The 13424-nt window shown below is 43.1% G+C and overlaps 3 protein-coding genes across 3 annotated transcripts; 2 read left to right on the top strand and 1 right to left on the bottom strand.

Moving 5' to 3' along the window:
- The first annotated feature begins 43 nt into the window (after nt 1-43).
- LOC115024676 (putative protein MSS51 homolog, mitochondrial) lies at nt 44-3263 on the top strand. Its single transcript, XM_029456457.1, is given in 7 exon segments — nt 44-182; nt 607-750; nt 865-989; nt 1088-1191; nt 1193-1652; nt 1773-1866; nt 2186-3263. Coding segments are annotated over 6 exon segments (1131 nt in total). The 5' UTR covers nt 44-182; nt 607; the 3' UTR covers nt 2391-3263.
- Nucleotides 3264-3709: 446 nt separating this feature from the next.
- On the bottom strand, nt 3710-5188 carry LOC115024874 (myeloid-associated differentiation marker-like protein 2). Its single transcript, XM_029456736.1, has one exon. The coding sequence runs from the start codon at nt 4836-4838 to the stop codon at nt 3942-3944; it is 897 nt and encodes a 298-aa protein (XP_029312596.1). The 5' UTR covers nt 4839-5188; the 3' UTR covers nt 3710-3941.
- A 614-nt stretch (nt 5189-5802) lies between these two features.
- cog7 (component of oligomeric golgi complex 7) lies at nt 5803-13081 on the top strand. Its single transcript, XM_029455973.1, has 17 exons — nt 5803-6319; nt 7382-7530; nt 7770-7886; nt 8435-8603; nt 8697-8779; nt 8926-9048; nt 9243-9441; nt 9533-9660; nt 9775-9929; nt 10053-10169; nt 10306-10371; nt 10506-10692; nt 10800-10940; nt 11091-11174; nt 11384-11498; nt 11967-12110; nt 12242-13081. The coding sequence occupies exons 1-17, from the start codon at nt 6154-6156 to the stop codon at nt 12406-12408; spliced, it is 2310 nt and encodes a 769-aa protein (XP_029311833.1). The 5' UTR covers nt 5803-6153; the 3' UTR covers nt 12409-13081.
- Nucleotides 13082-13424: the final 343 nt, after the last annotated feature.

The raw sequence follows: 13424 nt of genomic DNA, 5'->3' as shown, positions 1-13424 counted from the left end.
GAATGTAGTTTGTGGTTGCTCTCGTGAAGGTCAGGAAGTGTCTGGAGTTGTCAGGTCTGTCTAGAAGGATACGCACAGGTGTTACTGTTATATGTGGCACCAGCAGCCCCCAGCTCACATAACCTAACAAACCAGAGCAGCAGAAGAAGAAACCGAACAGCACGTGAGAGAGAAACTAAGAGGTATGTAGGTTTTTGACTAAATTATTGGCATTTATTTTATTTTTATTTTCGAGAACATGCCGAAAATGTACATGTCCACTTTACGACACCATAAACGTCGCGAGCGTCGGTGTCTGAAGCCGCGCGCGCATGAACAGGAGCGCGTGGTGCTTGTTAATAATAGCTACTAGACATTTGGATGACGCTAGCATGCCGCCACAGCCTGTTTCAAACTTTTGCACCTGCTGTTACATTTGTTTTCTGCCCAAGTTGTCACCATTAAGCAACTTTTCTGAAACGTTTTAACTCGTTATGAATCCGTCCATACAGTCAGTCCATGCCTCAGTCTAAGAATAGAAAGCTATGTTGTCTAAAAGTGGTATAACTGAACTGTTATTACTAATGACTTACTGCTCAGTATCTTCTTTCATTTGTCTCTCCATAGTATGGACACCAAGGGTAAAGCCATGACCTTCCAGTCTCAAAAGGAGATGTTTGAGAAGATGGAGGAATCTTTTAAAATCTGTGCCTGTTGCCATAAACAGCCAAATCAACTCCCAAATCCAGAGAGCATGAAGCGTTGTGCCAGGTGGAATACAAATAAATATCTCCCCCAGCAGGCCTGTGCAGCCAAGATATCCCTTCATCACAGTGGGTTATTTTACAATCTCTGATCTAATACTCTTCTCCTATCTTTGCACAGATGTCTAAATGTTTACTACTGCTGCAAAGATTGTCAGAAGGAGGACTGGCCCAAACACAAGAAGTTCTGCTCACAACTGTGTCTGGCTGCCATGGACAGAGTTGTGGAATGGCTTTTATTCAAAGGTAAAATCCGATTAGAAAAGACAGGTTATCTCCTTCCAATAGATGAATGAAGGACTGTAACTTACTAAACTACTTGTATTCTTTCTTCCTATCATCAGGAGACCTTCCATTCCCTACAGAAAAATGGTCAAAGCCCCAGTCAGAGGTTAAAGGTTGGGATGACTGGCTTGCGATGCAGGGAGATCTCACAGCTCGCCTCGACCCCTATTTTAAAAGGAGCCAACATGAAAGACTTGTGGACCAACGTTGGCAGGTCTCCGCCTAACGATGAGAACCTGAAGCGGTCCCTGTGGAGGGTTTGCAGTGAGTTCTTCTCCAGGCCGCTGACCATCGCCTGGGGGATGAGGCTGTTCGGCATTAACCCTCATTCCAAACCTCTCACCGTTCACCTGGTGGGAGCAGGACACAGTGAGACTCTGGCAGCCAGACTGACGGACTACGATGAGCTGAACAACATGTTCCCCGGACACCAGGGCGTAGAGATAGTCATGGTGGGACCGGAGGTGGTGGACGGGCCCATCGTGAGGCCTCCTCTCAGGGCGTTTGGCCCCAGGCAGAGGGTCTTCATCAGCGCCTACAAGGGCCTCTACCACCAGTTCTGGGAGGAGCTGGTGGAGACAGAGGAAGCCGCCAAGCCAGACCTGGTGGTTGGATTTCATCCTGGTGAGAACAACTTTCCCATTACACAAAGATATATAAAACCCACTTTCACACTGTTGTGTACTGTAAACATCGAGCTACACTGATTTCCATTTGTTTTCCTCTACATCTTTTTGTGTCAAGGATTTGATGCCAGTCAGGGTCTGGACCAGGGTTGGCTTCCAACACTTCTGCTCCTCAGGGATTATGAGATTCCTTCCCTGTTCACTGCTCTCAAGTGAGTGTTACAAAGCAGCGACACCACACACACATAGTGGAAGTAACTCAGTACACTTACTGTTCTTCAGTACAAGTGCAATGTGTATCAGACACCTACTGTAGATAAATACACTGCTGCTTAACACGAGGATATTGTGGCTGTTGCCTGTATTGAAAAGAGCGTTGATGCATATTGTTGTCGTTACGGTGTTGAATGTAACAAAAGTGCATGAAAGTATGCATATATACCAACCTCTCCCTGCTCTCTCATCGTCCCTGTGAATGAATCCGTGACGTGTGTAAGGTAACAGCTGATGCTTCTTGTCCTCCACCCGCAGTGAGACAGAGATGACCTACTCCCTGCAGATCCTGTTGGAGTTGGAGATGGACTTGAAGGGAAGTGGAGCCAACCCATTCGCGTCCCTGAAAGCAGAAGTGGTGGGCTCGAGTCCCAACGAGCCTCCCGTCTACTGCAACTCCCACTACTTCTGTTTTCAGGGAATGCAGGAGACTGCGGAGTTTGAGGAACCGGAGGAGGCCTGAAGCATTGTTAATATATGCCTCTTTTTTCTTATAATTAAATCATATGATAATGTTTTAAAAGTAGTGTTTCAATACATTATTATTAAAAGGTTAGTCCCATTTGTTCTTTGGTAGCTGAGACTGTTTGCTATGACATTTGCATTTACTATCTCAGTGTCATGGCATCACAGTTGTGAGATTTGAATATACTGACCCTGAACTATTGTGTTAGCAGAGAAGCCATAAAGCATTGTCGAAACTGTCAAACGTCTACTTATATTAAGTCTACAATCAAAATGTTAAAAGGATTAAATACAGGGGGGAGACAGCGATGTCCTCTCTGGTTAAACACAGCGTTGCTTCAATGCAAATGCAAAACCAGACGGAGGTGGAGGTGATGAAAGATAAAGCACTGAAGATTATTTCCAGGAGAGGCGCAAATATCCCTGACGGGCCTTGAACACATGAGGCTCAAATTAGAAACCTTGGATCTAAAGTCTCTTCAGTTACACCAGTACTGCAAGAACTTTACACGCTATCTACTTAATCACTAAGTGTGAACACGTCATCTCTTGTTTCACTGCTGTGATACGAGCTGTATCTTTTATGAAAAGCAGGCATTACTACCTTTTATTCAAATGTCCAGATTAATGAATTGCTCAGTGTGTGTTCCATGAATGTCTTCATTGTAAGGAGACTTGTTTTGTATTCTCAGCTCTTTCTAATATACATATATGTTGTGTTAGAACCCCCCAAAAGATGCTGTATATGTAGAGTATTTTGGAAATTCATGTCTATATTTAATTTTTGCTTATTATGTAATTTATCCAGCAGCCACATCAAACACAAAGCGTTCACATTTACTTCCTTATGTGTAAAAATAAACTTCTTATCTGTCAGGTTAACTTTGTCTTCTAAGGATCATATGCTTGAAATTAAATACATGCATCCATTTACCTTAACCATGTCAAATACATGTTTGTTTACATTTTACATGATATTAATTGCAATTACAATTACTTCTATAATTGTATGTTTAAAAACTGAGGTCACAAGTGCATCAAAGCGTCACTTTATTCCAACGTTGATGTTCTGGCCCTCATCTGTCGGTGGCTGAGAGATCCCAGGAAACCCGTATGTTCCTTCATGCAACACATTTTACATCTTTAAACATGAATTGGCAGGATCGTATACAGTTCACATTTCACAGCAGCACATAAGGAAATATGAAAAGCGACAGTGAAAAAAATTATGAAATGGTGCTGAATTGTAATTTAAGGTTTAATTATACATCATGCAATAAACTTTACATTAAATCGATACAATACACATCAGATTAATGTTAAAATAATGTTTTAAAACTGTAGACTACCTTTTAGGTCTGCTGTTTCTGCTCTAATAGAGATGCTACATGTGACTTCAGAGCAGAAATGGGACCAACTTGAGACTCCACTTTAAATGCATTATTTAAACTAAACATCTAATAGCTAGACATATTAACTCATACACACTTTTGTTTTAATGTTTCCGGAAAGTTTGGAGTTTTTCAAAAAGATGACAGGAGCGTCACCACTATGCACGCTTGAAGCCGCAGAAACCAAGCAGGCTAAAAATGAGGTCCAGTGTGAAAAGAACGAGATTCACATAGGTAAATAATGCAACCATGAACTCTATTGCCCAGATACAGTAGCTGGGAGGGCAGTTGCTGGGCCGAGGGTTGTTTTTGAACATAAAGATGGGCCACACAATAGCAGCAAATATATAAAGCCCAACAGAGATCGCCAGAAATATAAACTCGCATCTTGCTAGGTTAAAGGGCAAACAATTCCTCACTTTCTTGAGGATGTTGCTGGCTATGATTAGAGGGAGGATGGGGAAAGGAATGGCATATGCCAAAACACACAAGATCAGAGGCGGGCTGTCTCTGTAACCAGTCAGTGATACAAAAATCATGCAGCTCACAAAGGCCTCCATAACCTTCCAGAATCCAGGCAGAGCAGCCAGGTAGCTCCCTCCCTTCCTGTCCAGGATTTTGTCCTTCACCACTTCAAGTATGTAGACCAAGCCACACAAGAACGCAAATATACTCACTATCCAGCCATAAAAGCATTTCATGCAGGTATAGAAGTTGGCATAGGTGATGGCGACGGAGACGGTCATGAGCGTTGAGGACATGGCCATCCCTGTGGTGAAGTCAAACCAGTCCATGCAAAGTCCATCGAGTATGTTATTGAGCGTGAACATCTCAATGATGGTGATGATGAGGGTCATGATGGGGCAGAAGGACCAGGTGAACATAGCGTAGACCCAGTAGGAATGGCTGCCCCCGCCTCTGAAGGCAGCCAGGAGAAAGGTGACCACAGAGAGAATGATCTGGGCCATGTGCAGCCCTCCTCGGCACGATAACAGAGTAGAAGAAGTAAACACCGCCTTAGACATTACGTCCTTAATACCATCACATAGTCCCATCTCTTTAAACGAGCAGAAGAGCAGTTGAAATGCCTTTGGTATGTGTGTCCTCACAGGTAGCTGCTGGAAACTGGTTGAGGTGTGTTATTCGTTGCTTTACTGCCTTCCAGCTCCACTTTCCAATCCTTTACTCCCTTTCTGGTTTGCATATTGTTCATGAAACCGACTGTGTGCAGAAGATATGAAATAACCAAAATGACATCCCTGGTTGTGCCCTAAGAGGTGGAGGAGCAGTTACAGCAAAAGCATATCTCTTATGGCTCCCTGACCAAACGAGTGCCCTTCGCTTTCTACAAATACATAAATATACAATATGCGCCTTACTTTTCCCAGGAAGTCCAGACACAATCTACAAAACTCTATAATCCATCTGTTTTCCCCTCCCCAGATCACTCTTAGAATTGTCTACAATGTACATTTTTAGGCTATAATACTACATTTAGTTTAGTATTATAGTTTTTTGTGGTTCAAACTTGTGAGAGGCACATTGAGAATTACTGTTTTTATTGTTGCTGCTTTGGTAAACAGATTATAGACATTATACATACAGTAAAATCACTCATTTATAGCGCCACTGGTTCTCTAGACTGGTCTGTAGAATCGTTTGCCTTAAGAAGGATGCAGTGAAGTGAATACTTTCATGCTATTCAGTTTATTTTATTTATAATTATTCAATATTTATATAGTTATATAATTATAATATAAATAATAATATTTATAAGTCACATTTATACTCACATGTAGTAATATAAAATATGTTTGGGGCATCATAAAGCCTAAAAGTTTCTGCACGGACATACTTATTTGTGACACTGCCTAAGCTAACCGTTATATTTGTTCCCCTTTCTTTTTCTCGGCCAAATGTGACATATCATCATTTAAAAAACACACAACTTGTCCCATATTGTTGACAAAATGTTCTTCATTCGGTTGACAAAATATCTTTATTTACCAGGTCACTTTGCGCTTGTTTCTGGGGAAGGTAAATAGAAAGCACAAAGCGGAAGTTGTTGTCAAGTGTCAGTAACGCTGCCAGCATCAAACATTCAGAAACATGACTTTACTTTTCTCCTTTTAAAACCGTAGACATTTAAAAACAACTCTGGAGGAAGCCGTCGCCTTGCTGGAACTATATTTAGTTGTAATGATAATTTCTTTTTCCTGGGCTATTTATTTTATATTCGTGTCGAAGCCATTGTTTGGGAAAAACTAGCTAACGTTAGCAATGGGTCGATGACACAGACTGCACTGCACCACGAGAGTTTGAGTGAACACCGCCCAGCTTCTTGCTCTGGTGAAGGAGTGAAGAGGACAAATGGATTTCTCCAAATTCCTGGATGATGACTTTGATGTGAAGGACTGGGTGAACGGCGCCTTCAAGGTGGTGCAGAAGGATGCGCCGGGGAAGGCAGACACACACGCAGCCACACTGGTCATGAAACTACAGCTGTTCATCCAGGAAGTCAACAATGCCATTGAGGGTAAGTATTTGAAGTAAACTACAATGACGCTTTGCTTTAACGCCACGTTAACAGTTTGTAGGATTGTCTTCTTTCTGCTGCACAAACGTTATTTCCTGCTGCTGACACTCAGTTTCCGGTTTCTGATTTAATCTTACACACCCTAATAAAACAGCTCTGCATTACGTCATACCTATTAATTGCATTGTATTAAGTAAAAGTTGCTCTGGTAACTGCCCCTATTTTACGTCAGCGAGGGTAGACTTGAATATTAGAAACACCATTAAGTAATTAATTAATGCATTAATTAAGTGCAATACAATTAGACAACGACGGCGTCCAAAATGGCCATAAAGATGAATCAACACCTTGAAAACTGTTTCATTATGACCCTTTGCTAATGCTGTTGTAGACTGCTTTAGCTCATAAACTATTTCATTGTTGTCACTTTTGCTCAGGTTTGTTTATTTGAACTATGCTGCATGCATGCAATCTACACAATAGGCCTGTATCACTGACTAGACAATGACAAATGAGCTGTAGAGTTGTTTTCCCTCCTTCACATGAATGTGTTATTGTTGTAGAAACCCAATTTGAAAATATGTGACCTTTTGCAGTAATTCAGATCAGATGACGTTATAATGGCAATGCCAGATCTATCATCAGCAAACGTGTAAGCCTAATGGACAACATGACAAATCGTAAGAAAAAAGATCAATCAAGGACCTTTAACTGCACTCCAGTAGCCAGTTCATTATTTACACCAACGTAAAGGAATGCAGTCTTGACAGTCCTGCGATACATTGTGAGGTGATGATTCAACTTTGATTCAACACCTGTCAGTTGAATCGACACCTCAAACAGTTTCAACAATAACATTCATGAAGGTAGGACATATTGCAGGACTGCATTAGTTTTAACTACATGTTTAACTACTAATTAACTGATGCTGTTGCTGAACCATACTGAAAAACATCTGCATGCAATGTCTTAGAACGGCACCAACGATGATCATAGCGTTATGAAAGTTCTACTTTTCTTCTTGCGTCCTTTAATAACTGAAAGATGTATTTCTGTGTGCAGAGAGCAGTAATCAGGCCCTCCAAAATATGCCCAGAGTGCTGCGAGACGTGGAGGCTTTGAAACAGGAGGCTTCTTTCCTCAAGGAGCAAATGGTTCTCGTCAAAGAGGACATCAAGAAGTTTGAGCAAGACACTGTGCAGTCTATGCAGGTTTGCACACGTTACTATGTCATTACTACATATGTAGCATGTGCACACAGGTTCACAAGTAACGTATCGCATGTAAAAGAAAGAGACACATGTACATTGACTCTTAATGTGTAACCGGTGTAATGTTATGTTGATAATAAGCATTATAATAGTCAAAGTGACGGCAGCATAAAATGCGCAGGGTGTTTGAGGATATTTCTTAGGTATGACTTCTGTTCTGTGTGGTTCCTACACATCAGGTCCTGGTGGAGATAGATCAGGTGAAGAGCCGCATGCAGGTGGCAGCTGAAGCTCTGCAGGAGGCAGACAAATGGAGCACACTGAGTGCAGACATTGAGGAGACCTTCAAAACACAGGTGCAAATTGAAAAACATTGCCACAAACATTGCTCACTTTGTTATGTTTGTGTCTGGCTCGCTGCTTAGTGATAATGTCACCCTGGCACATTCATATTAATGTTCAGCCAAATGAGAATATTGGAATAGAATTCAACCTTTTAATGTGATATGACCGTCTGATGAACACATTGATTTTAATTAGAATCCCAATCAGGTTTATTGCCAAGTGGGTTTTTTTGCTTTGGTGCATAACATAAACAAAGTAAAAGGAAATTAAATGACAAATAAAGCAAAAAGAAATCAAGAAACATAAATATAGAATAGAAAAACAAATTACAATAAAAATTTGGAAAAGTACTAAATATATGTACAATATATCTGAATTAAAATAAAAAAAGGTGCACAGTTTTATAGTTATTAAAGTGCGCAATATATTATTTATTACATTTATAAAAAATATTAAATTTCCGATAAGTGAGTCATTTGTGTGTTTTATCGTCTAATAACTGATGCTACAATATTATTTTGTGGACTTTAATCTCCAATATGTTGTCTTACATTTCCAGGACTTTGCAGTAATCTCCTCCAAGCTGACCAGCATGCAGAACAGTCTGGCCATGTTGGTGGACACACCGGACTACTCTGAAAAGTGCGTCCATCTGGAGGCCCTGAAAAACCGACTGGAAGCCCTGGCCAGCCCACAAATAGTAGCAACCTTTAATTCCATGTCTTTAGGTAAGAACCTGTTTTTTATTTATTCAAACTTCCATGTCGTAGTTCACTTTCGGTTTACACTTTTAGGTGTGTTTGCACGTGTTTTCTCTGCAGACCAAGCCAAGCTGTTTGTTAAAGTCTTCACAGAGATAGATCGGATGCCACAGCTCCTTGCCTACTACTACAAGTGCCACAAGGTCGGTGCTGCAGGTCTCTCTTCGACCTTAAGAACTCATTTAATAAATACGCCATCTCAAAATCATCTTCTCGTATGCTTTACCTGTTTGGTGTTGGCATGCTCTAATGCCCATTTATGAATGAATGTCTGTTTTGGCATCTCCAGGGCCAGCTGGTGAGCATGTGGCAGGATCTCTCACAGAGCGAGCTCAGTCTGAATCAGCAGCTGTCTGAACTCTACGACACCTTGCTCTCCTCGTGGCACTCTCAACTACAGTGGAGCAGCCAGGTGAGGCACACGGCACTAAAGGCAAAGGATAAAACTGCCCCTAAGGTTTAAAGGTTTACGCTTAAGTGTAACACCAAACGCATATTTCTACAGCAATAATAAAAGCAGTTGTTGCAGTCTATAAACACTGTCAGTCCCAATCCTGAATCCTCTCTTGATTGTTTGCACATTATTCGTACTGTAACGCCTGACAGGTGTTCAAGAACCCGTATGAGGTGGTGACAGTGTTGCTGATCCAAACTCTTGGGAACATGGTCCCATCCATCCCCGTGTGCCTGAGCTCGGCCCTGGAGCGGACGGCCCAGGAGCAGCGTCTCGACACGCTGCTCGAACTGCACCACACCACGTCCACCTTCGGGCACAGCCTGGAGGCCGCCATGCTGCCGCACCTGGGTCCGTGCGCGCGCCGTCGAGACACGACTGTAGCTACTTGAGATGTGGGTGGAGTTGAGTCCTTATGTTCTGTCCGTGTTTCCTCCCCCAGGTGAGAATAATCTGCTGAAGGTGAACGAGCTGGTCTGTGCGCTGTACGATCCCTACAAACCTTATCAACTCCAGTATGGAGCGCTGGAGGAAGCTCACCTCCTTATCCAGATCAGTGCTGTACCTTTGGTAGGACACCGTGCACACACACACACACACACACACACACACACACACATTCCCCCCCCCCTCTGTGTTTGTGCTGCCTCTGGTTTCACACTCTGCATGTTCTCCTCTCTTCAGGAACACGGGGAGGTGATCGATTGTGTGGAAGAGTTGAGCCACTCTGTCGGCAAGTTGTTCGGCCTGGCCAGCGCTGCTGTGGACCGCTGCGTCAAACTGAGCGACGGACTGGCCGTGTGCGGCCTCCTCAAAGCCCTCAAAGCTCTCTTCACCAAGTAAATATCCTTTATTGTCCCAACATGTACTATTTATTAATCCATTTGCTTTATTTGAAGTGCATGTGGAGCTAACGCAGCTGTGGGTTAACGCAGCCAGCTTTAACGTCGGGCTTGTTGTAGGTATATGTCGGACTTCTCCACGACACTGCAGTCAATCAGGAAGAAGTGTAAACTGGAGGATACGCCAAGTTCATCCGTTTTCCAGGAGGACTGGACAGCCTTTCAGAACTCTGTCAGGTTAATGTTTTATTTAATTTATTTAGATATTTCCTCATCATTCAGCCCTACTTGGTACCAGACTCACGGGGGTGAAGAGAGGAACCGTCTGCTGCCGACATTTGATGGATAAACGGTTTTATGTTGTGTTCCGCAGGATTATTGCCACTTGTGGAGAACTGCTTCGACAATGTGGAGCCTTTGAGCAGCAGCTATCGAACCGGTCAGAGAAATACTTATCATTTAATATTTCATAACGCTCTAGTTGTTTTTAAACCGTTCATCTCTGGACGTAACTCATGGGGGCCACCCTGTCAACAAGGCTCGATCTCTGAACACAATCAATCCTTCCCGCAGGATCCTGGGCACGGCGGGTAAGTACTTGTCGGAGTCGTACAGCCCACGCAGCCTGGCTGGCATCCAGGAGGCCAGCTCCACCGAGAGGAAGAGCGCCACCAAGAACCCCTGGCAGGAATACAACTATCTTCAAAGGGGAAATATGGCTGAGTACAACGGCCTGATGGAGGTCCTGTTCTCCCTAAAGGTATGGAGCAGGGCATAGAGTCCTCGAGGGTGTTGATGTCCTATGAGAACTCTTCTCTTGGGATTTACCTGCAGCTGTGTTTTAATGTGTTTCCCCCGGTCTCGCAGGAGAAGGGCACAGGTAACTCCAGCCTGTTAGCAGAGCCCAGAGCCGCTCTGATCAGACTCAACCAGCAGGCCAACCAGCTGGCCTTCGACTCCGTCTTCCTGCAAATCAAACACCAGCTCTGCCTCGTCTCCAAGATGGAGGTGATTTTAAAGTGTCAAGTTACGACATCATTCGATTTGAAATTCCTGACCGGCGCGGGTTGAGTGCATCGCGGAGAGCTTTTGGGACTGTTGTCTATTTTAACACACAGCTCACACTGTTTTCATCCTTCACCCTGTGTTTGTGTGCAGAGACATGAGGCTCCTGGTTTTGGAGAGAGCTACACGGAGGACCTGCCTACCTTCAGCCTGTCCCCGCAGGAATACATTACAAATGTCAGTCAGGTTTGGCTTGAATATACGTCATGATGCAAATAATTGCTGAATAATACACTAAAAATACACTAAAAAAACAGGAATTGACAAACTAGCGGTGTTGTTACATAATCACAGCTAAAAGAAGTACAACACATATTAAACTGTAGCTCCCAGACATGTATATAGATACAGATATGTCAAACTATATGTCTGTCTGTCACTAACAGATTGGGCAGTACCTGATGTCTCTGCCGCTCCACTTGGAGCCATTTGTGACCCAGGAGGACCCGGCACTGGAGATGGCTTTGCATGCTGGGAAGCTGCCTTTCCCTCCAGAACAAGGTTTCTGGAAAACAAACCCTGAATCTCTTCTCAATCTAACGCTCCACATTCTCCGTTACACTTCCTTTCTTTCCTTATATATCTCGAGCTCAACACCGCTTCACTTTCTTCTTTCTCTTTTTAATCCTTTGACTTTAGTTTGCTCCTCAACATGCAAAGGGAGAAAGAGTTTAGGTGTAGTCTTCAGGGCAGACGATGATTGAAGCGGACGCACCAGGAGATGCACGACACAGTAAAGACAACTCGTCTGTAGTGAAGCCAAAGAGCCGAGAGGTCAAATTGTTATCAGCGTAAATGTAGATTTCTGGCAACCTTTTGTTCTTTATCCTCCATCTCCAGCGTCCTCTTTATCCCTCACACCATTTATTAAATCCCCATCTGTCTAAAAGACTACCTGCATCACTACACTCCACTAACTCTTGTTCCCTTTACACTTTGTTTTGAAACATCCCCTTCTTCCTGTCTCAGGCGACGACCTTCCCGAGCTGGACAACACTGCAGACTACTGGCTGGGCTCCATTGCTCGGGCGACCATGCAGACCTACTGTGACGCCATCCTGCTCATTCCCCAGCTGAGCACCCAATCCACTAAACAGCTGGCCACAGATATCGGTACAGTAACCAGAACGCCGGCGAACATGTAGTTCGGCACGCCCTTATGATGGCTAAGCAGAAAAACGTTGTTATTAACGGTCACAGGGAACAATTGAATGTGTCGATGACTCCTGTCACCTGCTCCGCAGACTACCTGAGCAACGTGATGGACGCCCTGGGCCTGCAGCCCTCCCGCGCCCTGCAGCACATCGTCACCCTGCTGAGGGCCAAACCAGAAGACTACAGGCAAACCGCCAAACTGCTGCCTCGCCGGCTGGCCTCCACCATCGCCGCTGTCCGCTACATCGACTACTGACGGCAAGAGAGGGCCCGATGCACAGTGGCTCTCAGAGCGGCACCGGGGACTCGCAGGCATGTTTGAAAATGAAGAAGAACGTGATGCCAAGAGTGGTCGGTTTATACGTCGCAGTCCTTTTTTTTTTTATTTAAAATTTAGAGGCCGCAGCATTTTAGGATTAAAGTCCTGTCCACTTAGGTCTAGCATTTATGGGAATGTTTAGAGAGTTAAATCAGGGTGGGTCCGACTTTTTTATATTGATTATTGATGAACTAAGTGTGACTTTGAATGACCAACGGTGATAATGCCTTCAAGTCGAGCCAGAGGGGAAAGTATCTCGACTATACATCTTTTCATTTCTGCATTTAAGGAACTCACAAAATGTACATCCGGGGATGTGTGAGAGCTTTTGAAATCTTTGTGACTGATATATTTGTTGTTGGATCATTTGTCATACTAATATAATTCTTTCTATGTTATTAAATTATATTAAGATAATATTTCTGTGTTGTTTTCTGTTAGCTGAGCTTCACATTCAGCAATTAAATTGAAAAGTAAAGGTGAAGGTGAAGGTGAGCTCTTTTCCATGCAGTATCATAAAGATCTGTACATAAAACATTGACAATGGAGCCTGTTGTGTTACTTTGAGTGTGTAATGTAATTAATGTAGTTTAATAAATGTACAGCCTTTTCTGCTAAATCCTTCTTTCAGAATCCCACATTGCTCGAACTCTCTCGTGTTCTCTGTGTCTCACATTTAGCCTTTTTTCCTGTTGTTTAATGATGTTGAATGTATTTGCACCTTCAAGTCATGAAAATTGGCACGTCTGTCACAGTCGGCTGTCTCGGGAATTCTACAATAATAGACTTTAATGTACCACACAGGTAAGATTCTTGACTGATGGGCTTTTTTTCTACACAATCAGGGCTTAAAAGCTAAGTTTAATTAATGATTAATTGATTATTTGAAAATATTTAAAGCAAAAACACTGGATATTTCCTACTTCCAGTTTTTCCAATATTGCTGCTTTTCT

The sequence above is a fragment of the Cottoperca gobio genome, chromosome 19 (assembly GCF_900634415.1).
Source record: "Cottoperca gobio chromosome 19, fCotGob3.1, whole genome shotgun sequence".
Classification (NCBI taxonomy): domain Eukaryota; kingdom Metazoa; phylum Chordata; class Actinopteri; order Perciformes; family Bovichtidae; genus Cottoperca; species Cottoperca gobio.
Note: the sequence above shows the minus strand (reverse complement) of the source record. Positions and strands in the feature narration are given on the sequence as shown.